Source organism: Pterocles gutturalis, unplaced genomic scaffold (assembly GCF_000699245.1).
Source record: "Pterocles gutturalis isolate BGI_N339 unplaced genomic scaffold, ASM69924v1 scaffold1592, whole genome shotgun sequence".
In the NCBI taxonomy this organism is placed as follows: Eukaryota; Metazoa; Chordata; class Aves; order Pterocliformes; family Pteroclidae; genus Pterocles; species Pterocles gutturalis.
This window is the reverse complement of record NW_010112363.1, coordinates 57,553-83,845: the sequence shown is the minus strand read 5'-3', so window position 1 is coordinate 83,845 and position 26,293 is coordinate 57,553. Positions and strand designations below refer to the sequence as shown.

Genomic DNA, 26,293 nt, shown 5'->3' with positions numbered 1-26,293 from the left:
CACAATGGTCATGAAATATGTCTTGCTCTGTTGGTCTGGAAATTATTATATTGCTCTGCTATAATTAGAAGGACAGAGCTATGCATGGTATAACTCTCCTGAAGCGTGGGGATGTACCGAACGTGACTCACCCCGGCAGCGCATCTGGAGCTTTATGCCTGTGATGGCATTGAACCAGAAAAGCCATGGGAGAAGATTCATTGTGTGCGAAAAGATTTGAAAGATTTTTCATTTCTTATAATAGTGAGCACTTCTACCCAGAAAAGCTGAATGTGGTTTTGATTCAGTTTTATTGTTGGGGTGAAAATACGTTATTGTAGCTTTTGAGCCCTGCCATGCGTGACGGCGTTCTTGGAAACGTGTGTGCAGTTGGTTTTGTATCATCGTCCCAACAGGACCTCTTACGACTTTACTGCAGGATATAGCCCTGAAGCACGCACTGGTAACAATCCTTTGCTGCTCCCTCTGATGTCAGTAGCTTCATACAAGTAGTCTTGTGAACCTGTGTGAAAGTTTATAGTATAATGTGCTCAGTGTAGGAGGTGTCTCCCCATTGCTAAGCTGCTGCTTTCCCTTGGCAGAGGGAAGGGGTAGCAAGGGGAGTAGTTCCCCCTGCCCTGCATGTCGGGGAGGAGACCTCTTGACCACCGTTGTAGGCTTTTAGGTTGCATTGTAGCAGTAGAGCCCCTGCTTAGCTTTTGGTCCATGATAAATGAGACTCTGTAACGTTTAATCTTGTAATGACCTTTAATCTTCACATTCAGAAAGTGGCACTCGCTATACCCATTTCTGAAAAGTGTCCCATCAAAGGTCATTGCCTGGGCTGATTATACAATCTCAGGAGAGAAAGCCGCATCCTGGAGGGATTGATAACACTGTCCCTAGGCAGCTGCAGAGGTGCTGCTCAATGTTAACTGTAGAGAGGCAACAAATTCTAGATCAGATACCTAAATTTTACATAGCTGAGGTGCAGGCAAGATGAATCTACACCAAACTGTTCAATGGAGTGGAAATTAAAGTGGTAATGGCATTGTATGACCTTATTCTTCACCTTCAGATTGTCTTATGTCCACTTAACAATTAAAGACAGAGGCTTATGGTTGCAATTGACTGTAGTTGCAGTTGAAGAACTTTGAAGCCTGAACTTATCACATGTTGCTGGGGTAAAAGAGCTTAGATCACGCACAGCTTATACTTAATCTTTTTCAGAGGAGACAGGGGAGTAGGAAGCCTCTCTGTGTTTGGTACCTGTCTTCTGTCAGCTGTTTGGAACATCGGCTTTGTTTGCCATCTGTGTTGTTGTGTTTGTTGCAACACTGGGAGGACAGCTGGGGTCACTGTCTCTGGCACTGTTCATGCTTAACAGGCTGTTCCCTGAAGGTTTTGAACTGCTTCTTATCTGTGTTTTCCATTTTCTTCCACCAGTTGTAATCATGTGTGCCAGCGGTGACACAATCAGGAACATCATGTTGGCTGCTCATCGTCAAGGAATGACCAACGGGGACTACGCCTTCTTCAATATTGAACTCTTCAACAGCTCATCATATGGTAATGTTTTTCCTGACCAAATATATTGCAAAGTCTTCTGTAAGCCTGGTAATATTTTTAGATTTTTTAGCCTCAGAACACACTGCGCTGAGTCCCACAATACACCACCGTCTCTCCCTGTTGTTGCAGTTACCTTCCACTTGGGCTGTGGTATGGCAAGGAAGAATCTCATGGCTATAGTTGCTGCTGGGTGAATCACAAGATGCCAAAATACGCTGTAGGCATTACTTATTTAGTTACTTGCAGGGGAAACATCACTCGATGAAGGTATTGGTTGTAGCAGCCAGGTGTGGGTACCCCACACTGCAGTGTGTGCTCAGCTCTAGGTGGCTTGCACCATCCTCAGCCTTGTGACTGCCAAATCTCAGGGCAGGGGTATTCCTGGCTGCCTGGTGGCCTGCGGTCTGTGCAGATGGCTGGAAGGAGGCACTAGCACTGGCTGGGTCTCCATCTCTGTGCTGGGGGATTCACACTTCCAATTTGTTGCAGCTTTTTGATCAGAAACTGCATCTGCAAAAATACTCAGCAGTGTTGTGTTGAAGGGAAAGCACTGGATGGGACATGGACAGTTCAAACGTACTACAGTGGGGTGGATGAAAGTGTCTGATTCCACCTGTAAGTAAAAAGGATCAGATTTGTCAAATTAAAGCATGTGTTTAAAATGTAAATGAAATACATTTGCTTTCTGAAATATACCTACATTCAGTTACGTTTGATATTACGGCAATGCGTGGCAGGGGCTAAACCTGCTCTCAGCTGCTACAGCGCTCTCGGTTAAAGTAACACTGCAGCCACATGTTTGATGAGTTTTAAACAACATCAGATGGCTGAAGCTGAGGCAAGTTTATGCCTGGGAACTAGGTTTTGTTGAAGTGTCAATGTGGCTTTTGAAAGAAGCAGCCTCTTTTGCAGGTACAGAGAAAATAAATTCCCCTCTGCAGGCTGCCTTAACTAGTCCACTACAGTAACAAATTTGTTTCGAATTGAAAACCAGGTGAGAGTTGAGAAAGAAGGGCAATTTGGATTTTTCTTTCTTTCCAGCCTCAAAAAGCTGACCAACAGGAACAACTGAATTCACAAAGGGATGATGCATTTTGTTTAATGAATCAGTTAATTGCAAATTAAATTATTTTGCAAAAACTTTTTTTTATCCATCTACCACCTCTAAGGTTATTTCACAGTAAACAGTGCTGTTTAAGGAAAAGCTCTATGGTAATGTATGTAGCTGTTTAAATTCAGAGACACAGGTGTGTACAGAAGTACAGATACTGCTACACGTATTGTCTAGGTCAGCTAAAGAAGTGCCAAGTTTTGCCAGGTAATAAGGAAATCACTTAAATAACTAAAAGATAATGTCGCAGAACAATATCAAAGCCAATAGTTTGAATCAGGGTTTTCTTTTTGTTCAGTTGAATTTGGAGTGACATTTTCCCTTGTGGCATAAGCAAAACCTTTTGGCATTGTAGCCTTAATCAGGACCAGAGCAAAAAGCTGAGAGTCTACCCGTATCAGCAGTCACAAAACCCTCAACTTTTGGCCCTTCTGTAGACCCTGGGAGCTTTGCAGGCTTGACTTTACTGGAAACCACTGACCAAATAGCCCCTCTGTCTGGCAGCGGTGGCTCGTTACCACTACGCTGCTGCTGCATTTCATCTCATGGGGTTGAAAGGCATCAGAAGTGTGTCATCTGGCCGTAAGTACCAGCCTGTGTGTGTGAGCTGGGCTCCTTTTGGAGTCACAGGAAAGAGGCAGGCACCCTTGGACAGTGATTCACCTCATCCTTAGATATCCTCAGTGTCTCAGATGAATCATTCCCTACAGCTGATGGCTTCATTGCCTTGGCTGAAAGAGTGCAGGTGACTACCTGGGAAACGCTGCAGCTGGCTGGGACAAATGTGCACCCAAAGTTCTTGAGCAGGGGATGCTCATGTGAGAGCAGTAGCTGCAGGAGGCGGACTGCTGCATTTTGTAATGGTTTTGCTTTCTGGAATGGTGAGCGGCATTTGCAGGAGGCAATGCTGCAATCCCCAGGCGCAGCACCCAGCCCCAGGAGGGACCCTGGCACCGCAGCTCCTGCGGGAGGGTGTCCCGAGTGAGGCAGCCCCCGGTAGATGGCGCTGTGTTCAGCCGTGAGCAGGGCGGCGCTGTGCCGTGCGGCGTGGGACCTCCGCATGGCGCGGCGTGGGGCCAGCACCCCTGTGCCCCGCAGTCGCGTGGGAGTCTCAGCCGAGTCCTCCTTTGCATCACAGGTAGTCCAGTCTTCTTGTAGCTCTTCCAGGGGATTAATGAAAACTGTCTTATGATGCAGTGTTGTTAGAATGTGGAATTTCCTGATATTTCTAACTAAGAATCCTTTTAAAGCAATTTTTCTGTTTTTTTCGTGGATGTGTTTCCCATGAAAAGTGAAATGACTGTGCATCAGAAGTAGACTTCTGTGCAGATGGTCATAACATGTGGAAAGCAAGCATAATAGAGAAATGTAGAGAAATTCCCCCAAAATTACTTGTTCCCAGTGCCTGGAGAGAATAGATTTCGTACTATATAAAAGTACAATATCTGAGGGTGCATGTGATTGGCAAATTGGCTCTTTGCCTTTAAGTTCATATGACCATATTGCAGTTTGTTGTTGCCCTCTGTTCTGAATATTTTTAATTTTTCAGAAGAGCAGGCGTATTAAATGCCAGGGCTGCAATAGTTGCGCATAAGTACTGTGGCAAGAAGACCTCCCACAAAATAATCCATGAAGGAATTTAAATATGTAAATTATTCCAGGAACGCTGTTATGCAAGTGTACCTTCCCTGCTCCCAGTGTCAGGATTTTAAAAAATAAATATGTATAGTGTCCAGGACTTATTCGTATTCTACCAGCACTGCCATCTGTTTTTTGTCTATAATCTCACTCTTTTTAGACATCTCCATTTGTAAATACAGAGTTCTAGCAAAGCCCTCCATGCTGTAGTTGCTGCTGTACTTTTTGAATACTGCACCTCTGAAATGCCAATACCCAGCTGGGGCAGAGTGTTTTCAGCTTTGAGGCTCCAGCAGGGCTTATACCCTCTTGTGGGGAAGCTAGCAAGACGTGCTAGCTTACAAGTGCCAGATGTGCATTTCTTTCTTTTCAAGAGCAGTAAAAAGAACAGCATGCAGGCACTGAAGGGAAGAGTGCTGCCTCTGAGGGCAAAACAGACATTGGGATGTTAGTTTCCATCAGGTTTGATGAATAGGGTCATGGCGTGAGTACTTTTGACTGGATAAACTTTGTATTGGGAAATAAATACTTAAACCAAGGCAGATGTATCTAGAGCTTCTTCCTGAGAGAATGGAATCACTTAGAAAAAAAAAAAATTAAGAATTAGCCAGGCTCATGGTATTTGGTGCTGGGCTGTGGTAAATAAGGCTTTCCTGGGGCAAAAAAGAGAGGTAAAAGGGCTCAGGTGGTCCTGTGCCTCATGCCTTGTGCTGGGAGTGACAGGAGCTGCTCTGGAGCCAAAAGCATCAGGGGAAAAGGCTTGTCCTCCAAGGAAGTGCAGGTCCTTTGTTCCTTCCCCTGTGCTCTCTGAGGAAGCAGAGCAATTGTCCAGTTACATTTATTAGAAAAAAATAAAAGGGAAAACAAAAGTCCCAGCAGCAGTGCCGGGATACGGGAAGGACAAAATGCACGCTCTGTATTCACCTGCTTCAGGGGGACCAGGGTAGTCTGTCCCTGAATTTGCTCTTGCAAGCATGCAATGCAGCTGGTAGCGCTGTGCAAAGAGCACCATGGATTTGATGGCTGGACTCAATCTCTGGTAGCATATCCACTCCCAAACTGCTTGCTTTTCTTGGTCCAAATGACACTATGGTCCAAGCAAAGCAGCCACATCCTGTCTCATCTCAGGGTCCCATGTGCCTCCAAGTTGCCCTTGGGAGCTTAGTGTTGGTCTTCGTATTGGCTCATCTAGCCATGGCAGGGTTTGTTGCTGTTGTTCAAAAACCAGAATTACTGTCCAGCTTTTAATTATTTGTAAGGATATAAAGGCTTGCTGCTCAGGGCTACTGCTGTTCCCTTTAGGCCTCTTTTATTTGTCGTTTCCATAGAACAGCATGAAACCTGGTCTAGGGTAATGTGAACCTTTCCACTGATCTCATGGAGCTGTGGGTCAGGGTCTCGGGACCTACTGAGCTCAGCCTGTTAGGCAGAAGGACTCTTCTGCTAATTAACAACCAGGCAGCTATCCTGCTTTTTAAAAATATGATTACTTTGCTGCTGGTAGTCTGGATTAAATTGTTCCTCTGCTGTGACACGAAACACATGTAAATGCAGCATAGGCACGGGATCCCATTTTATTTCTAAGTGTTTATTTTCTACTAAGAGCAGGGCTGGTCAGGCAGCCACTGCACAAATGGTTTTCTCCTTGACCTCAGTGGGAGAGCTGTGGGAGAAGTAGCTGCACCACCTGCCTCCCATTTGGGGTGATGATCATGCTGTTGACTTTACAGGTGCCTTTCTGACTGTCCACGAGTGTCGCTGGTGGAGTAATGTGTCACAAAAACTTTGTGGTTGAACCCTCCCTCACTTGTTCTAAGTTAAATATCTCTGCTTTTGAGGTCTGGCAACATGTTTTTTTCTCTGGGATGTCTTCTCATGCTTAGGCTGCATCCCACCCTTTAAAAATAAACGAGCACAGCATGGAGGTAAAGTTGCCTTTCTGTTTGCACATTTGCTTCCCACCAGCTGTTCCTCCCTGCCCTGTTTCCTGCACGTCTTGGAGCAGGTTCAGTTCTCCCTTGTGCTCTGTCATCTCCCCAAGGTGCAAGAGAAGGGACTTCTGGGTGGAAAAAGGAAGGCAAACCTGTAATGCTTCCTAATTTGGAGTTGGAAATATGCTTGTTTTCCCTTTAGGAAATGGCTCTTGGAGAAGAGGAGACAAACATGACCTTGAAGCCAAGAAGGCATACTCATACCTCCAAACCGTCACTCTGCTGAGGACCGTGAAGCCTGAGTTTGAGAAGTTTTCCCTGGAAGTGAAAAGTTCTATTCAGAAGCAAGGTCTGCATGAGGATGACTATGTAAGTACTTGATGACACGCTTCAGGTCTTAGCATCTTCAAAACCAAAATTCTCCTGATTAAAACAAAAGTAGCAGTGAGACCTTATCTGGACAGAATTACCTGGGTTCAGTTGTAAAATCCCACTGTTGCTGCCCATGTAATTTTTTTTTTTTTTGTGGATAATGCAAATAGCAAGAACAGGTTTGGTCTAGGTCCACCACGATCCATGACCAATTGTCCTGTGCTCAGCAGCAGGAAGGTGGGGGAAAGGCAGATTGCCATGTCTCTCTCCCTCTCCCACCAATCACTTATCTTTGTTTAACAGGCACAGAATTATATTATTCTTTTTTGTTTTCTCCCAATATTTCTTTTTTAAGAATCAAGTCTCAGAAAGTTACACTCTCTGTGTTGCATCTGATGAAGTTTTTCTTGATGTCAATGAGAAAAGTGGTCTTGTTTCCCAACTAAGCATATTTAGGCTGTTGTTGTTTATTTTAAACTGTCTAAAATATCAGTATTGTCCTTGTGAGTTGTTTTAAACCTAGGGGAGTGGCACTGTCCTCCAGAGATGGATGTGGGAAAGCTCTCCGAATGTAGGAGGAAGATGCCTCTGAAAATTGCTTTTCAGCTACTGCTAAACTAGTTCATTAGGTGTTTTTGTAGAAAATCTACCGTGAAAGCAAGAATGTATAGCATGTACGTATAGGGTTTTATGCATGCTGATACAAGTGCTTCCCAGACAGTTTGCCTTCCCCACGACGGGGAGTAAACTTTCCAGACACACTTACAAAGAAAAGAGGCTTAAAGGGAGTTTGGTCAGTCTTTAGCTGTAGGAAATGAAAGCTAAGAATTTATGCCTGAAACTCAAGAAAGCAACCCAAACCTCTCATTTAAGTCCCTATTTGATCTCTTTGCTTTAACCATTGTGTCCCTCACAGGTGGAGGCATCATGTTTAGTCTGAAGGACGAGCTGATGAACTCGAATGTTGTGTTAATAAATTACCTTTCCTGCAGTTTATTGTATAACCTCAGCTATCTTCAGAAAACCTGCACTTCTTAGAACTTGTATATATTTTATTTAAATATTTTATTTTAAATGTTAAATTTAAATCACATCAGTGGCTTATATTTTTCCAGTGAAACTTTCAAGGTCTAGGTGAGCAGTACTAGTCTTTTGTTGATGTTCTTTGCCTTGGATTAGTGGAGGAAACCCCAACTGCTGAGTTCAAAGTGCTGCTCTCTGAAGAACCTGCTAAATGTGCTATTCTTCCCTTTTCCCTCCATGTGCCACTTTGCAGGTGTCCTTTAGCCAATTATGTACCTTGAAAACCCGCCGTGTTCTCTTGTTTGTGGTTGTCAAGAAGTGTGATTTTGAGTGTTAAAGATCCAGTCATTCCCAGTTTTGTGGCTTTTCTAGTTGGGCAGTATGACATTTCCCCAGAGGAGAAAAGCATTAAACTGCTGAGAACTCAGGATGCTGTGTCTGGGCAGTTCGGAGGCAGGCAGGGGGATGCTTTGCTGTTCTTTAGCATGGTGACCCACTGCAAACCCTATGCAAGTTCAGCATTGATAGGTGCTGGATAGATGCAAGCAGAATTGGATCTTTGAGAGAGCAAAACCCCCCCATGTCAGCAGGGGGTAGATTTTCTGGGGAGGCTCCTTGCACAGCTGCGTACCTGCTGCCAGAAGTCATCTTTGCTCTTTCCTCACTCCATGGTGGCTTATGCAATCAGACGTCTGTGCTGGTGCCCTGCCACCTACCACCTGGCTCCCTACCACCTTGTCCTTGGCAGCCTTCTGCCTGGCTCTGAGGGTTGCCTCTCCCTATATCCCATCCCCGCCTGTGATACAGAGCTTTTCACCTTGCTCCAAGCATTCCCTCACCCAAAAACATTCAGCCTTTGCTAGGGCTGGGCAGTGGCAGGGGCCCCTCCTGCTGCTGCCTTTCCTCCTCTTCTTCCTGCTCTTCCTTTCCTACCTGAAGGCTGTAGGGATCTGGGGTTCCCAGTGTAGGAGCTACAGATCTTGGCTATGGAGGAAGGAGGTTTGGTTTCAGACGCAGAGTGTCCTGGTACTATATGGATGCCTAATGTATATAGATCTCATTAGAGCCTTCCCTATGTGCTTTCTTACAGCCTCCTAACCCAGTGGGAAAATAAAACTTACTTTAAGAGGAGTAGCCTTGGGTTGAGCACAGCAAAAACACTGTGTTACTTCATTAACAGTGTGTGAATTTTAGCTATCTGGTTTGCTTTTCGTAATTTACAGTGAATTTTACATTTCCCCACTTTGGATGGTGAGAAAGAGGTGCTTCATATTCCCTTAGCTGATTGTCCTGTTGCTGTGTCCAGAGGAGAAACATTTAGGGGTGGCCTTCAGGCTAAGAGGAAAATCCATTTAAAAAACTATTGGGGAAAAATAAAAAGTCAAACTAAGGGCCACTGTCTTCTTCTCTGAAAGATATGTGGGTAGCTGATGACTCCTCAATGGTGCTTCTTTTGTCAGCGTGGGAAGAAAGTGGCAATGTGGGCCTGAGCATGTGCTAAGCAAGGCTGTGTCCTCCAAGGGAAGCTTGGAAGGGAGAGGGCCTTCACCTGAGTGGTGACAGAGGTGGATTTTTCTCAGATGGATTCTGCTCCTGAAAACAAAAGCTCTGGAGAAAGATAGTTAGTGGTACAGTCCATCTCAAGCCCTATCCACATGTGTTGAAATATAATCTTCATCCTTTTCTGCCAGCTGTGTCCCAAGAGGATGAGCTCAGGGAGGTTTGGATTTGAAGCATTCAGTGTTTCTGCTTCTCTGTGTGGATTCTTCCAGTGTCATGGGAAAATGGGGCCCAGGGTCTGTGGCCTAAATTATTTCACAGTGGCCCTAACTCAGACAAAAGTCATTAGCACTGCCATTTTGTCCTGGCCTCTTCCCAGCACTAATCCTCGAGGCATTATTGTCTACCAAAAAGGAATATCATAAAAATGGAAAATAAGCAGATGACAGAAGGAAAGATAAGGGAGATGGAAAGGGCAAAGTCCTAAAGCAGCAGCTGTCCAATTGCTGGATGGAGAACACATACAGCCCTTGGAGGAATAACAGGTCAGAGTGTTGGCCACCTTCATCTCCAGCTGTGAAATCACACAGAAAAGAAAAAAAAACGTGTTCTGGGTACATCCTTCCCAGGTCAGAAATTGCTGTTGTTTCTGCATGGGTGTTATGCTGTGGAAGTGGGGAAGGTGGAAGAACTGGCACCGTGTGAGTGAGCGGGAAAGTGTGGAAAAGGCAGTATCTCTTGATGCCTCCAGGAATCAATCTCTTGTGAAGGAAAAAGCTTCCTTAGGCACCTTTTAACTAAGCAGCATCAAAAATAAGAATGGCAGAGAGGTTCTGAGAAAGCATCTTGGAAGTATTTGGGTAGGTAGTAGCTGCACAGGATGGGGCTAAAAATGATGATTTTCCCTGTCCGCAATATCCTGTTGCAACATCCCATTGCAACAGCTGCCTGAGTTCATTAGCAAATATTATGAGTTTGCTTGGTCACCACTTTCAGGGTCTGAAAGCAGCTACTGTCATGTTAATGTAACCATTCAGTTTTGGGATTCAGGCATAAGGACAGTAGATTCACTTTAATGCTGTTACACAAATTATAGCAGTTTTCTCACTTCTCTGGTGTTAACGCATCAGCAAGACATTAACAGCAGTGTGACCTGGTCTCAATAAACTGAATGAGATTCTTGGTTTAATTGCAAAATATGGGAAAAGCTCTGCTTGCAGACCTATAGCCTAGGTGAGGCAGAGAGCAATGGGAATTGCATGGATTGACTTGAAGGAAGAATTTGAAACTGCCCCTGAACCGGTATGTGAATAAGTCCCAACAGATACTTTCGTTAAAAACATTTGTGAATAAATAGTGTTTCAGTTAAAGGATATGCATAGGCCATTTTTATTAAATAATGCTGAACACTTAATGAATTGGTGGTAGGCTGCAGTTTGGAAGCTCTTAATGCACCTTCTGTTCCTGATTCAGGCCTAAGCTTCAATAAATGCTTTTTTATGTCCAACCCAGTATTCTGAGCTAGGATGATTTTACAGCCCAGGATATTTGCCCTTCTGAGGTTACAGACCACCCATAGCTTGTTTTTTCTTCTCATTTAAAAGCTGAAAATGTAACTAATTAAACAAATATTTCTGCTGTGTTAACTACATGACAGCATTGTTCACGAGGTGGGTGAGTGGGTTTTATCCTGTCCACAGCCCTTTTCACAGCAAAAACGAGCAGCAGGAGAAGGGAACTGGAGCCCAATTTGCCTGTAAAGTTGTCTCAGTGAAAGAATGAGCTATGTAGATTAATTAGATCAGTGAGTTGCTACCTATTAGAAAGGGCAAGTTTGTTGTATTTAATATTTTAAGCCTTCTGAAATGATAAATGGTCCACATAAGAGCAACTGTTTGAACTCCAACAGTTAAATACAAAAGCTATGTGTTTATTATCTCATCCTTAAGATCCGTGCCAGACTCTTCCCCATGTATATTCCTTACGTCAGCTTTTTAATTAGGATTTTACACCAGCTAAGATAAGGGTTGGGAGAAGCGAGCAGTTTAGTCATGTCACAGAAAGATGCTGAAAGTGTAACGTATTCAGCAGTGTACATCCCACTTGTCTTTTTTCAGGCACAGACAGGCAAGATTAATGACAGGCAGGCTTTTGTGTCTCTCCCACTACACCAGGATGGGAGAGAGTTTTGGGGAGATTAAAAAAAAAACCAGAACTACCAACCAAAAACCCTGCCAGGGAATAGTTTGTTCAAATGAATAGGTCTATTCAGCCACCAGAGTGCTTTGCTAATTGTATTTGAAAGAATAAGAGCAAACCACAAGCTGCTTTCAGCAGCCGGAAAAAAATGAGTTCACATGCCAGCTTATTAACAAGATGAATTCTATTAGTAAAACATATTTAGGATTTTCGTGACCAGCCCATCACCCCTTGGAATTAATTAGAGTTTCTTCAATTTCCATAAGAGCGGTATTGAACTCTGGACTGCTAAATTTGGTGAATACAGCAGGCACGTCTTTTTTTTTTTGATGAAGTTAATGCTTTCTCAGTGATATGAAAGACTAGTGTCTTCCACTACGGGGTCTTGGGCAAAACTACGGTGTAATAGTATGTTATTTGCAGCTAACAGATGTCATAAAAGTCAGGAAAATAAATTATTCTTCTCTGTTCAGTGGATTTCTGTTTAGTTTTTCTAGCCTGTCTAAGCATATTTTTGAAGCTGTCTTAAACCATGGAGGAGATAGTATAAAACTGTAGGTATATCTGAAAATAGTAACATCTGAACTCTTTGGGAGTGTAAAAGTTTAGGGTTGATCTTCATATATGTGTTGTATATTTTCCATAGCCCCATGTTTTTTCTTGGGTTTCACAGATATTCACATTCCACTTTACTAAACAGACACTCAGACATTTATGGGCAAGGCACTCTCCCTTTGAAGTACTTTATAGAAAAACACCTTTCTTTCCACTAATAAATTGTGAAAAATATGTCTTCCAGCAGAGTTCATAACCTGTTTTTGTTTTTAATGCCTCTCCATGCCATTTGCATTGCTAATGATCCGAAAGCTAATTTGTCCCATTGATGTCTTGTTTTTGTGTAAATTCATAGGATTTTTGATACTGGTATTAAATAGTCCTCAGGTTTGTCTCTGAGATGTTTGGATGAAAACAAGGAAAGACTATGTATCTTATTTTGCACAAAATGACACTTTACTAATGAAAGACCTTTGCTAACTGAGTTTCTAGCCACTAATACCTTCTACGAGCTTCGTTCCCTGAGTAGCTTGTGAAAACAACACTCAGTTGAAAGTTTCCTTTTTAATGGGAAAAAAATCCTCAATTCAGCAAGGCATGAGGCAGGAGGTTTGGGTGAGCCTCTCCTGTGTCAGGATGCCATTGCAGCCAGCAGCGGGGCCCTGGATGGGCATCTGGAAGCTGTTTTCTTGTGGGAGCCGTGTGCTGGCTGGACAGCTGGCAGGCTGCTCCAGCCTCAGCGTGTGCTGGTAGCCTCACGCTGCGGTGACAGACCCAGCTGAGAGTTCAGTGTTTGAAATTTGGCTAAGCCAAACAGTTTAATTGTGAGAGCATGATCAGGAGGGTGGCAGGAGTTGGGGAGAAGGAGACACGTTTTGTTTTCTTCAGGGGCATAAAGGAAGGACAGTTGTTCAAGGCCAGAATTGTGTATTCCTTGTTTGAGAGTTACAAAGTAGAAGAGATGTTGCCTCCAGTGGCAGATCCTGTACTGAGGTGGTTCAGGGAGGCTTTCCTGTACTTGTCTGAGCTAATGATACGGTGAAAGCTATTCAGAACGACGGCAGATCAAGATCTAACTTCATGACATTCCAGTGACAAGTCTTCCTGGAAGAAAGTGGAAAACAGAAGCGCCATGAGCCTGTGATCTCTTGCTACATCAGCACGTTCATTTCTTACAGCTGAGTGCTGGGGCGTTAAGCAACCTGAGCGTGGCACTGAGAAAGACCCATTCTGCAGAGGGACAAATCTTGTAAGAGGAGGGCATGCTGTCCCTATTTGCGAGTCAAGTCACCCAGGTGTATGAACATTGTCAGAGCAAAGGCAGGCAGCAGGCAGGGCTCGGGTGTGCTCCACCTGGGCTGTGCAAGATGATCAGCTTTGCCAGCTCTGATTTTCTTTTTCGGTACATATTTAGCAATTCCTCTAATGAGGAGGGATTAATGTAGTTGGCTTCTGAGGATGGGCTGTGAATAAAGGCAGCGGTGTTGTTGCACATGCGAGGAGCCATAGGAACCCACAAGAGGATACTCCCAACTTCCCTTCTCTCTTTAGTAGATTTTTTTTTTTTTATTAGGAAGAGAAGCCTAAGAGAAAAATCAAAAGATTTAGTCCATTCCAAGAAGAACTAATGTATCAAGGCGGATTGAAAATACAAGGACTGCCCATGCCCCAGAGCAAATGAATAAGAGGATCATGAGAAAGGGGCGCGGGACAATGGGAGGAGGGTAGGTGAGGAGCTCTGGGTGCCCTTTGCTCGGTGGCCGGGAACAAGGAGACATTCAGTAGGCAGGAGGACATTTAACATTTGATGGGACACGTGTTTGTACAATGCATCCAGTTAGGCCACCAGACTGCAGATGACAGAATACCTTAGAAGGCAAGACTGAGCAGGATCTCGGCGATCAGAAAGTCGATGAGGAAACAAGAAACGAACAGAGTGAGGTTTTAGCCTTTTGGAGGGTCTGTAAATCCTCACATTTTGAGTTGTTTACTACTGTGCTGCTTCTGGAGGATGGGAGGACACCAGGTAAGTAGCTGGAACCTTACTGCCTGCTGACAGGCACACGTAAGTATCTTCTGAGATAGCTGTTGTACCTCTCCTTTCCCATGCTAATGGGATCCTGGTAGGTATGCCAGCAAAGGAATGGTTAATCAGCCAGCTGAACACTTTTCATCAGATACCCTGCATCTGAAGGGAAATAACAAAAACAAGTCATTAATTTTTAAATTATTTGGAATGGTAGCATGATTAACAGCAGCCTCGGGGTTTGCATTAGTTCCATGCCATTAAGGTTTACAAGTTTGTACGCCCATTTACCCTGGTATTTAATAAAAGGATCATTTGTCATGGCAACCTCAGCCTCGGGTGGGCTCTTATGGCAAATGCTTTACTCCTAGCTCAGAGGTACCCCAGGTATTGGCAGGTCATCTTTCTCCCCCAGCACCTGGGTTTCAGCTCTGAGGCTGCACCCTGGGATGCCCTGCAGACAGGGCAGGAGAAGGGTGGAGTTCAGATTCTCTGAAAGCAAGGATTTGATCCTGAATTTCTCTCATGCTAGTACAGCAGTCGTAGCTCCGGGGCTTTTAGATGAAAGGGGCAGGGGTTTTGAAAGGGCTGGCTTCCTGTGGGGTTTTTGTAAAGACTTGACTGTATTGGGAGAGTTCTTTACCTGACTGTGAGAGTACTGGGGTCACATCCATCCCTCGTTCTCCAGCTTGGCAAGGGTGAGGGATTGTGCTGGTGCTTATGAATCCTGGTTTTGTGTGCCTAATTTTTGCCCAGTACTGAATAAGGAGGTTAGATGACTCATCCCAGCTCCAGGCGTACTTTTGAGCTAAGCACTACGTTTGGCCGTGCTTAAATCATCTGTGTTTATCCAGCCCTTAAGACTGTATTTATAGCAAATGCTTGGCTGGGTATCCTTTGCTAACCTACTGCAATGCAGAAATGTGATTGTCCTTTCACAGTTTCTGAGCAGATGATCATGACAACCCTGTGTGGCTTTTTATCCCATCAAAGATTTTACCAGCCCAACCTTGTAGTATTTTTTCACAAGCTAGCATAATACAGGTAAGTTCAGTTTCAACATGTGAGTTTCTGTAACAGTGATCTAGTGATTTTTCTCTGAATTTTGCATGAGAACTGGTGTGATCTTGAGAGTTTTTAGTATGGAAAACAAAATATTTCTGTGATTTTTGTGGTTTGATGATAATGTTAGAAATCCAGAGCCCAAAACAATTGCACATTGTACAAGGATAAACATTTAACAAAAAATGTCCTTCCTGTTTGTCCTAGCTCTGCATTTATTTAAACCAGTTAGCTTATTTTAGCAAGTGGAACTGATTTTTTCAGATGAGTGACTCTGTCATCCTGAAAACTGAAATATGTTTTTGCTTGAAAACCAAACTTGCTCATTGACATTTAAAACTCAGTATCTAATGAAAGGACTGGGGTTTGTTTTTTGGTGTGTGTTTTTTTTTTTGGTTTTTTTTTTTTTGCTTGCTAGGTGTTTATCTGCAATTAAAATGTCCCGACGGTTGCATAATGCTCACTTAAAATGTAAGCATTCATTACAACTGTATAGCAGGTTATCATCAGACTACCAATGGGGTCCTTAGAAAAATCTATTTAAAACAAGCGTGTTTTAATTTCTGTGCGTGTTCAGCTGAAAAGAGTAACTTCTTTAATATGTCTTCTGTTTCACCACTGCGACTAGAAGTATGATTTCTGAACATAGTTTTGTAACTCCCCACATGAATGACCACATAGTTTGTTAGAAGGCAGGAAATCCTAAAAAAAGTAGAATGGTTAATTTTTAAATGACAGCTATGCCTTTTGCAATTAAGATCCCTTCAGAATTCAAGCAGTAATAGTATAGTGCTGTGTGCTAGAGAGTGTATTGGTTGTTTATCTGGAGTTAGAGACCTGTTATGAACATGAGGAGGTGGATTTCACCTTACCTGCAGGAGCACATTATTGCATTCTCTGATTCTGTCTTTTTTCTTGATAGGTGGTCTGGAGCCCTTTGAAGGTAAATTACATAGGTGAATATTGTGCGTGTAAAGTAGACATTAAGGAAAATTTCCCTAAATGATTATTCTGTAGGTAGTTCACTTCTTGTGCAAACTGGTGCTGCTCTGTAGCTACATCTGTTGCACTCCTTTGAGACCAATAATAAAAGGTAATACAGGTACCAAAACCACAGAGGGGTAAAATGGTTCGTATCAATTTGCAGAAGGAGTCGACAAGTGCATTGCATAGAGCCGGGAATAAATAAATCCCATGCAGGTTTACAGGGGGAAGATCTGGTCCCAGAATTGCTCCCCATTCTTGAAGTGGGGCAATTTTCAGCTCATCCCCTCCAGCTTTGGCTGCACTGTTGGACGTGACCTGGAGATGTCAGGCCATGGTTTTGGTCCAAAGTTCGTGCAAATCAGTGACAGTGAGAGAGAGCCCCGTCATGTGAGCTGACTGTGGGTAAGGTTCTAAATCTCCTGAGGTGGTGACTCCTGTGGTTGTGTTTAATGGAGGGAGCAGGTTTTGGCTGTATCTTGAAAGTTTTCTGCCTGGCCTGTTAGCAGCAGGCACTAAGGGTTTAAAGACAATCTAGATTGTTTTCTAGACAATCACAGGAGAGGGTTACAAGCAAACAAACAAAGAATGAGCAGCTCTCACAGGGAGTGCGGTGGAAGTGTTCCTCCATGCCCTTGCATCTCAGTTGTCACTGTGCCCTGTTGTGTTTTAGCTGGCATTTGACAGCGCAGCTCCCCTGCAGCTTGGGACTGAATAGGCTTCTGCTTCAATTCACTGCTGAGACTAAAGAGCAACTTGTGGCTGCCCCAGCTGGATGACAGTGGGTAAATCTAGAAAAACAAGGAAGAGAGCATGAAGAATAGGGAGATACAAGAGCGAGGGTGCTAGCTGTTTTTTTCCCTACCAAGAAAATAACCTTCACTGACAAAATCCCCTAACTCTCTGAAGTTGTCAGCTTTTTTTAAGTAAATCCCAGACATTGGTTATTAATTTATTTTTATTTTCTTTCTGATTATTTAATTTCAGCAGACTTTTTTGTGGAACAGAGGGCTGCCTTCTGGTCTGCAGCTGGCTTTAAAGTGGATGGGAGTTTGTCACTGGTGGTATTTCAGTTCCGTTGGAGTAAACATCTTCTCACCTAGGTAGAACAGGGGTAGCAATGGTTTGACATGCCTGGGGTGCACATCAGCTAGTGTAACAGCTGATCAGATGCATGGCTGAACAGTGCAGGCAGAGAAAGGCATGGTCTCATCCTGAAGGAAAAGGGTTTAGCAGCAGCAGAGCGAATTTGTGTCCAAATCAAAAAGAAAGTGCAGTAAAACCAGGGATCTTTCTGGACATTTGTCTCTCAAATGGCACTTGCAGGTTCTTTCAGGATGGAGATGGGCAGCTGATGGGCTGTGTCTGCTGCTTTCTCACCAAACACAATCATCGCCTTGGTTTTTCTACCTACACCTTCTCTCTCAACCTGGACTTCAGTTGCAGAGTCCTCATGCTGGGGCCACATTGCCTGGTGTGCAGAGTGCTTGGGCAGAGATGCATGTCTCCATCTCCTCTGCACTCAGTATTACTGCTGTACAAATACATACTGGTGAGGAGATGGAGACAAGCAGTCAGCCTTGTTGCAGAAAGCTTCCTTAAAGTTAAAGGGAAGTGATGTCTTGTTCAACTGCAGTGATGAATTTTTAGGCTGTACTTTTAAAGCAGAGTATAAGCCTCAGTTTGCAGAATTCACAAAATAATGTCCCATGGTCTGTAAGACAAGTCTTGTATAGTTTTCTGCATACATACAGTCTGCTTGTGAAAGATGAAATTGATGCAACAGTATTTTGATAAATCTCTCTGAAATATCTACAAGGTTTTATTGTTACATGACCTCTCCTTACACTGGGGAAATGCTCATCCTGTTTTTCTAGGGAGAGATGTGGGTTCCAGCTCCAAATAACAAATGAGAGTTGGGACAGTTATCTGTCATTTAGAAAACCAAGTCCTGGGATCTGGCCTCATGTGTTCTTGAGCAAGTACTGGCTTATGTATTTATAGGGAGTTGAAATCAGTGAATACAGTGAGAGGCTGACCTTGGCTACAGCTGTGTTGTCCAGAATTTGATGTAAAGCCCTATGTTCTTTTTCAGTTGTGAATTAAATATTAAGGAAATGGCCTTCACTGGAGAAGGCATGTGTTTCTGCTTTTTCCCTTCCTGTTTCTTTGAACCACTAAGTTCCATCTGTGTTAGGGACGTGGTCTGGTTGCCCAGGCAAACAGGCTGTATTTTTAGTATCAGGCATCTAAACATACAGCTTTGATTAACTGTTTTACAGCTTTGTCCTCCTTTCCGGTTGCTGGTCTGGTTTCACAGTGATGTACCCATGTCCATAGGCACCCTGATGCATACTGACACCTTGAAAGCTGGCTATAGGTGAATCTTGTGACTTTGCCTTTGTTGTACCTTGAAGTCCTTAAAATCACAGTCCAGATGCCTGGGAGTAGCTGTTATCCATAGGTGAGATTTAGGGACTCTGTGAGTTTCTGTTGCATAGTGGCATTAAGAAGTCCCATGAGGACTCCTGAGTTAATGAGAGCTGTGCAATTGTGTTATGACGGTAATACACAGGATGATACGCAGTAGTGTTAGTGGCAGTAGGACTAGTAAGTTACTGCAGAGCTGAAACTGGGTTACTGGTTTGAAATGCATTTTGCATATTTGCAGGTAATGCTTAGGTGTAAGGATATTCTTCCGTCTGCTTCAAATTCTTAATCCACATCTCACAGAGTTGATAGAAATGATTCCAGTGATTCATATTAGTCTTCTGTCTGCTGTAAGGGGATCATGAGCACCTTATTCTGGGTTTGCGCAGCTTAGGCCAAGAACATAGCAACTCATCAAGCACGTGCTGAGGGCCTCTGGGCATCCCAGGAACATAAAGGGGTACTTGTAACAACAGCAACAGTGGTGGTGATGTCTTGAACGGGAGCACGTGACATCAGCAAATAGTATCAAAAAGTCCCTGCTCCAAAATTAAGTGAAGATTATATTGGTGTTTAGTGAGTCAGTCAACAGAAGACAACCAAAGATACACATCCAGAAATGCATTTTTAAAAGTTAGCTATGTCAGGTTTTCTTGGAAAAGCTTATGAACGAAGGACTTTAATTACAACTGGCTTGGTGAAAGATTAAAACAGAGAACTGTGAGTTAAATTACAGCTGCTTAGAAAAAGGCTATTTTATTGAGATACATTGAAACAGAATGTGATAGTAGGAAAACATCTACCTTAACTGTAAGATGTGTTGCCATGCTGCAGAAGTCCATAGTAATGAAGTAGATCATAGAATCACAGAATCATAGACTGGCCTGGGTTGAAAAGAACCTTAAAGATCATCTAGTTTCACCCCCCCTGCTGTGGGCAGGGTTTCCAGCCACTAGAGCAGGCTGCCCAGGGCCCCATCCAGCCTGGCCTTGAATGCCTTCAGGGATGGGGCATCCACAACTTCTCTGGGCAACCAGATGAACCAGTTTGACGTGAGATTGGCTTGAAGAACGTCATAGTGTATATATACTTGAAATATAGTTGCTGTATTTGAACTTTGTCACCATATTTTTACTGTGTCATTTTATAATTTTATAGTATAACACAGTATTGCTAAAATTCGTAAGGGTTCCTTTACCGTATTCATAATCCTGAGGGTAGATGACCTTCCTCTGTTTGTAGCATCAAACTTCTATACTTGATTGCTTAAAGTTTCGTCCTTGTGGACTAATCCAAAAGAGGGTGAAATATCAGTGGACTTTCAGCGGGTGTTAGCTCACCTGAGCATCATGTCAAGTATGTAAATTGGTAAGATTTTTGCAAAAAGTCTGAGTATACCCTATTGCAATGCCCCAGGGTCCTCACCGATTTTGCCTGGGACTATAGTTTGACAACTTGCAAATCACTGCAAATGTACTGGGAAGTTGATGCGGAGACCCAGTTTGGGGAATGTTAGCTGTTCGCTTTTGCAGTGGAGAAAAAATAATGATGATCCTCCCCACCTAGCACTGAAGTGGTATGAATTTCTGTAATTGCTGTGATTCAGAGTTGGGCAGTTCCAGATGGAAGAGAATGAGCTTACTGAATCATAGGCAGGATATGGAAAATTATGGGTCGTGCATAGCTGTAGCTTGGCTATCTTCCACATTGGTAGTATTTTGCATTGATGTGTATACTGTTAACACCTTGGTATATATGAATAGTGTGGTCACACTATAGCTGCTTGGGGAGCTATAACTTTGAACAGCGTGAAATTTATTCATGTGATTTCCATGGAGGTTTTTTTTTTTTTCCCCTGATGGGAGATGGTTAATTAGAGTAGAAAGGAAGGAAAATAGAAGGCACAAATATATTCTTATCTCATCCAGCTATGCAGTTAGCTTACCTGCTTTTTAGTTATATGGTACCTTGTATGGGATGTGAAAGTAATATGGAAGATACCTCAACTAAAAGAACAGCTGATTACTTACAAGATTAGTGGATCTTTAATCGCTTTTATAATCTGTTTCATTTTGTGCTGGGGACTATCTAATGTTGAACCACACATTATTAATTACTATAGAGACCTTCGCCAAGAAGTGTGAAAATGGTTAGGAAAAATTTGGCATCAGTCTGTTTCATCATTTTTGGTAGGACTGAAAGTAGAACAGAAGCTATGTTAAAATAATCAAAAAAGAAGAAGAAAGAAAATTCTTCATGCCCATGGGGGTACATGAGGTATCATTAACAGTTGATGTTATCCAGAAAGGAAGTCCTGGGACTGTATGTCTTGGGACACTGTTCTAATAAGTCAGGAGTGGTATTGGATGGAATAAATTTTGCACTCCTTTTACTCATAGGATCTGTTGTGCAGTCACAGGCAACAGGGCAGCAAAATAAACCTGAGCTGAGTTCTGCACAGGTGGAAAATGAAACAGAGTGAGCAATCCCTTAAGAATTATCTGCAGCTGGTACTTCACACTGTAATGTTCCTCCCATTTCCAGTGGTTTCTCATTTCTAGATTACAGCAGCCCTACACGTCATGCAACCCATTCTTTGTGTAGAATTGTGGCAACGTCTAACTGATGGAGCAGGAATATATGCAGGAAAACTATGCCCTTCATGGCATCCTGTATCCCCTTTCAAGAACTTGTGGTTGAACATGTTCCTGGAATAATGTGAAGCATAGCCAGTGTGCACAACATATGGTTTGGCCGGGGAGTGCAGGTGCAGTCTCACCTGCAAACAGTAAATATTACTCTCTTAGAAGAAGATTTGAAATGGCATAAACTCCCAGCAGTTTCACCTTCGTTGACAATCTAAGGTAAAATGCTGGGTTTCGTGCATGGGAAACTGAGAGGCGGCACAGATGATCTTCTGATGATTTTCCAATGTGATTTTTCCTATGTAATGTCGGGGCTTTTGGCCAAGAGTCAAGGCAGGGAGCTGCGGCAGTAACTTCTCAAACTGCCGAGGGAGTTTTGACAGGGCTTATCTAGCAAATCTGTAGTGTCTACAGGAGGGCTTTCAGGCTGGTGGCCTGGGTAGATTTCACATTGAGCAAATTAGCTGACAAAATGGATTTTGAAGGTTGCTGTGTTACACTGAGAGGTCTTTGCCATGGACAGAGGAAGTGACAAATAGCTTTCGTTGAATGCCAGCCACAAGCTGTAAATCAGCCAGCAGGGGGGTAAAGCAACCAGAGAGACTCATTTCTCTCCTGAGAGAATGAGTGTCACATCAAGAAAGCCAATGTTTGATCACGCACAGGCCATTTGGACTATAATGCTGGCACATAGAACAGTTGTCGAGCTTTGTGGTTTCTTGATTTAGTTTTTCTTTTTTTTAATGAAAAATTAAACCCCCCTGTTGGCAAAGCCTGTCCTAGTGTGCACTCTGTCCGTCAGCTCTTGTTATTCCACCAAAAGCCCGACTTTCACCTCTTCTTTCATGCTTTCTCTTTAGGTCAAAATAACTGCAGCTGCCTTTTAGCCTTGGGCTGTTAGACTGAGCTGAGCTGTTCTGTACCTTCTGTAGCACTGTGGGCTCTTCCCCTAAACTGATGGTGCATTTTCTTAATGAAGCATAACTTGGAGTTGTCTAAAAGTCCAATTGTAAATGTCAGAGCAATGTAGACTTTTGCATTATTAATAAATAATCTGAAATTCTCCTTACTGTTGGCAACTGGTTTAAGACTGAAGAGATGTCTTGCATGTAGTTACATTACCAGGGGCTTGCTTAGTTCTGCTTAGCCAATCAACTATATAATAGTTTGTAGAGCAGTTATTTCCTTAACTGGCTACATGTTTTTATCTTATAACATTTTTAATGTCCAGATAAAACTGTCAGAGTTAGAGTAGCACTTTATTTACCAACATTTTGAATTGTTGAGATACACTGAAGTGAAGGAGAAGCTAAATGTTCTTTCTGTCCAGGAGAATATTTGTAGAGAGGGGTTGTTCAGTGGAAATGGCAGTAAGAGACCCCATAATGTGGTATAATCATTGATTATACCTTTGCTAGGATGTCAGGAACTTTTCCATTTTAGTGAAACTGGAATTGAATGGGAACGTTTTTCTTGCAGCTGAAAATATAATTAATAATTATTGTGCGTCAAGCCAGGTGCCTTGCACTACTGATATGTGAGATGCTACTTACAGAAGAGGAATATCTGTGCTGTTCAAGCTGTGTGTGTTCGCTTCTGCTGATGGGTGTCCGTCTGAACTCAGCTCTTAAAATAATTATTGCTTCATCACTGAAGCACACCAGGCTCCTGTGAGCAAACCTGTGATGTTTCTGCAGCACTGTGCTTTTAACTGTTGTTGTCACTCACAGTGATGTAGACCAAAAGCTCTAGGGGTTGCCTATGTAGACTTGTGGGAGGCAGAGCTGGTTATCAGCAGTCTTCTTTTATAGTAGGGCTGTTCATTTCGTGTTACTTACGGAAAAAATTGTAAAGGACAGGAAACTGTTCTCCTGGCAGTTCCAGAGAATGCATTACTGTAGAGGGTAAGTAGTTTCCTCCATTGCTCATTTGCTAGTGGAGAGATGCTCAGCTGAACAGGGTCCAGAAATGGAAGTGGTAATCATTAAACAAGCAAATCCACAGTTGCGCTCTACAAAAAAAAATCACAGCAGAACATAATTCCCGATCCTGATTGCTGCTAAGTCCTCTGTACAGGGGGAGGAGGACGTGCGGAATGATGGTGCTCAGTACCTTACAGAATCCCATGTGGTCAGCTGCAGAATTTGTGTGTCTGGGCATGGGAACTGTGATCTGCAAATTTCTCCCCTATCTGGAGAGCTATTCAGACACAACATTAAAGTGTGATTTCAGTGTTCAGAACAGCAGATAGTGGTTAACTCTTTTTAAAAAGGGGTAAAAAGTTGCCATTTCCCCCCTGTGTTTTTTTGAGACACACTCCTTTGTGTTCTGGCAGTTGAGAAAATAACCCTCCAGATTAGTCATTTTGGTTAATTTGGAGATTCTCTCTAGTTAATCAGTTGCATGGGGAAGAAAAGTTTTTCGTGTGTCAATTGCCATTGGTTTTTTTCCTTTTTTTTTTTTTTAGGTGAACATGTTTGTGGAAGGATTCCATGATGCTATTCTTCTTTATGCTCTAGCTTTACAGGAAGTCCTGAAGTTTGGTTTCAGTAAGAAAGATGGGGAAAAAATTGTTCAGCAAACACGGAACAGAACATATGAAGGTAAGAGTTAATATGGATTTCCAGCTTTCAGAGTAAAAAAATTCAGGTCCTTGTTGTGTGCAGAGTAAGGACTCATGCCTATTCCACCCTTAAATGGGAGGAAAGTAATCATATGAAACCATATACATCTTTAAGGCTGGCTCACATACCTCACTGGTCTGACTTTTTCTTTGCACCAACATTTGAGGTATTTTTCAGCTGAAAAAACTCACAACAATTTAATGACCCTTACTGATGTTGTAAAGAAATACCAGTAATTTTCTCAGGCTCCTTCTTTGTTTTTGAAAAGATTAGAGCTGCTCGCTTTACTCATGTGCATCTACTAGCTCTGAGATTGCCTCATTTTTTCCGTTTGACTTTTTTATCTTAAAAGCCTGGGAATGGATAGAAGCAAGCAGGTGCCAGTTTTTTTCTTTCTTTTGTTTCTTGATGTGGCTCCTTTGGGTCCTGGAAAGATTTCCCGCCTCCCCCCCCATCCCCCTTTCAGGAGCCATGCGTGTTATCTCAGAATCAGCAGTTGAACAGCACTGTGCCTTTCTGTGCCTAATCCTGTAGGTTGCAATTGCACAGTGCAACTGGCACTTCTATGTCACCCTGCTGATGCAAAGTGATGTGAGTGCTTTTGCCAGGTAGGGATTGTAATAAGGCAAGAATTATTGGATTAATCTGTCATCTCTTAGAATATTCCCATCCACCTCTTTATAATATTCCCATCCATCTTCCATAATATTCCAATCTTTTGGTGTAGGATTGGCAAGATTTCCTATGGAAATGCCTAAGAGAAGGAAATATTTCCCCTAGATAAGAAGGCAGTGATTAATTTGAATGTGTAAGAAAAACCTGAGTGGCCAGGTTCTCTGCTTGAAGAACACACTGGATGTAGCAGAGGAAGGCAAGAAGGACAGAAGCTCCGTACCTCTTCTGTTCTCAAACTGTGTCCTGAACACAAGGCAGAAGGGTCCACAGGGAAGCTTAAAGCAACGCAGGGATTTCTTTAAATTATGCTGGTTGTAGTCATACCTTGCATGAGCTGGAGATTTTGCTTTATGTCCCACTACCTCCCTTCATATCCATGGCTTCCCAAAACACACTGCTTTAACAGAGAGAATCTGGTGTCTAAGGATTTGCCTCACTGTTGGGTTATCCTGTGTATGAACAGATGCCCCAGCACAGCCTGTCTGTGTTTTCTCTACTCCTTCTCTTCTCCAGGAAGCCACCAGCTGGTGTGCCCATACAACTCTTTTAGAGTACCATATGCTCCATGTAGATTACATGGTTGATTCTCACACCTTTCTTGTAAAACCAGCCAGGAGGAAAAGATATTACAGAATCACAGAATGTTAGAGATTGGAAGGGACCTCGAAAGATCATCTAGTCCAATCCCCCTGCTGGAGCAGGAACACCTAGATAGATCACACAGGAACGCATCCAGGCGGGCTTTGAATGTCTCCAGAGAAGGAGACTCCACAACCTCTCTGGGCAGCCTGTTCCAGTGCTCTGTCACCCTCACCGTAAAGAAGTTTTTTCTCATATTTAAGTGGAACCTCCTATGTTCCAGCTTGAACCCATTGCCCCTTGTCCTATCACTAGATGTCACAGAGAAGAGCCTGGCTCCATCCTCCTGACACTCACCCTTCACTCTTGCCCCACTTGTGAAAACGAGTTTGTTGTTGCCGGATGACCTGTCACAGCTATTCTGAAAATGTAGCTGTCAAGTTGAACTGCAAGGGTGCAGTTGAAAAGGTCAAAATGCCTGTAGGTCATATGCCATCTCCTCCCTGTGGCAGTACTTTGCTGGACATAATTTATAAGGATAAAACTGGTTTTGAAAGAGGCCTTTAACTTGTCTTGCAATCCAGTCCATTTAGGAAAATTACATCGCTTTCTTCTGTCTGTAAGCCCTTCTCTGAAGTGGATGCAACATTGCAGAGTACAGTCAATGCATACACCCACCATGCTCTACTGCAGGACCGAACCTTATAATTCACTTAAAACTTTTGCAGGCCTCAGTGATGAGCCCTCCAATTTAATTAATTACATTAATTTGACTGCTGACATGTAGATAGTTAATTCCCTGGGTGCCTCATTTTGCAGCCTGCTTTGAATACGTGACCCATCACAACTCTAATGGGATGTGGATGCTGTTTCCTGCAGCATTCGTAGTCTGTCAGCCACAACTGTGCAGGCAATGTCATGTGCTTAGGAAAGGATAAGGCTGAGGTGGTCGAAGGGTTTGTTCTTGCTTGGGCTGTTAGAGATGCGCTGATATGACTGCGGGGAACATTTTGTGGAGACTATTTTCTATTCATTGGCATTTCTTCTGAAAAAGTAGTAAAATTTTCTGCATGTAAATATGTAACATAATATAACAAAAAAAGTCTGCATAAAATCCTTCCACTCTCATCCAAACACAGTAGTTCATTAAGGTTGTTTCAAAATTTCCTAAATATGTTTCTTAAGGAAGAGCATTGCAGGAAATGTTGACATTTCAAACTCTTTGTTTTGATTCAGATGGAAAAGTTAAAAATTAGTCTTTTCCATTAAAATAAAACAATCCCGTAGGAATTCTGCGGTTCAGAAAATCTTAGCACCTGCTTCCAAAAATTGAGTTTTGGCTTTCTTAGGCCAGCTGCAATTAACACCTCCTGTCAGATCCAGAATCCAAA

General features: G+C 42.9%; 1 protein-coding gene across 1 annotated transcript in view; it reads left to right on the top strand.

Moving 5' to 3' along the window:
* The first annotated feature begins 1,431 nt into the window (after window positions 1-1,431).
* The window catches only part of NPR3 (natriuretic peptide receptor 3), a 35,705-nt gene continuing 10,843 nt past the window's right edge, over window positions 1,432-26,293 (top strand). The window contains exons 1-3 of the mRNA XM_010073989.1: window positions 1,432-1,548; window positions 6,431-6,597; window positions 23,492-23,627. Coding sequence (XP_010072291.1) covers window positions 1,434-1,548; window positions 6,431-6,597; window positions 23,492-23,627 — 418 coding nt within the window. The 5' untranslated portion in view covers window positions 1,432-1,433. The remainder of the gene's footprint in view (window positions 1,549-6,430; window positions 6,598-23,491; window positions 23,628-26,293) is intronic.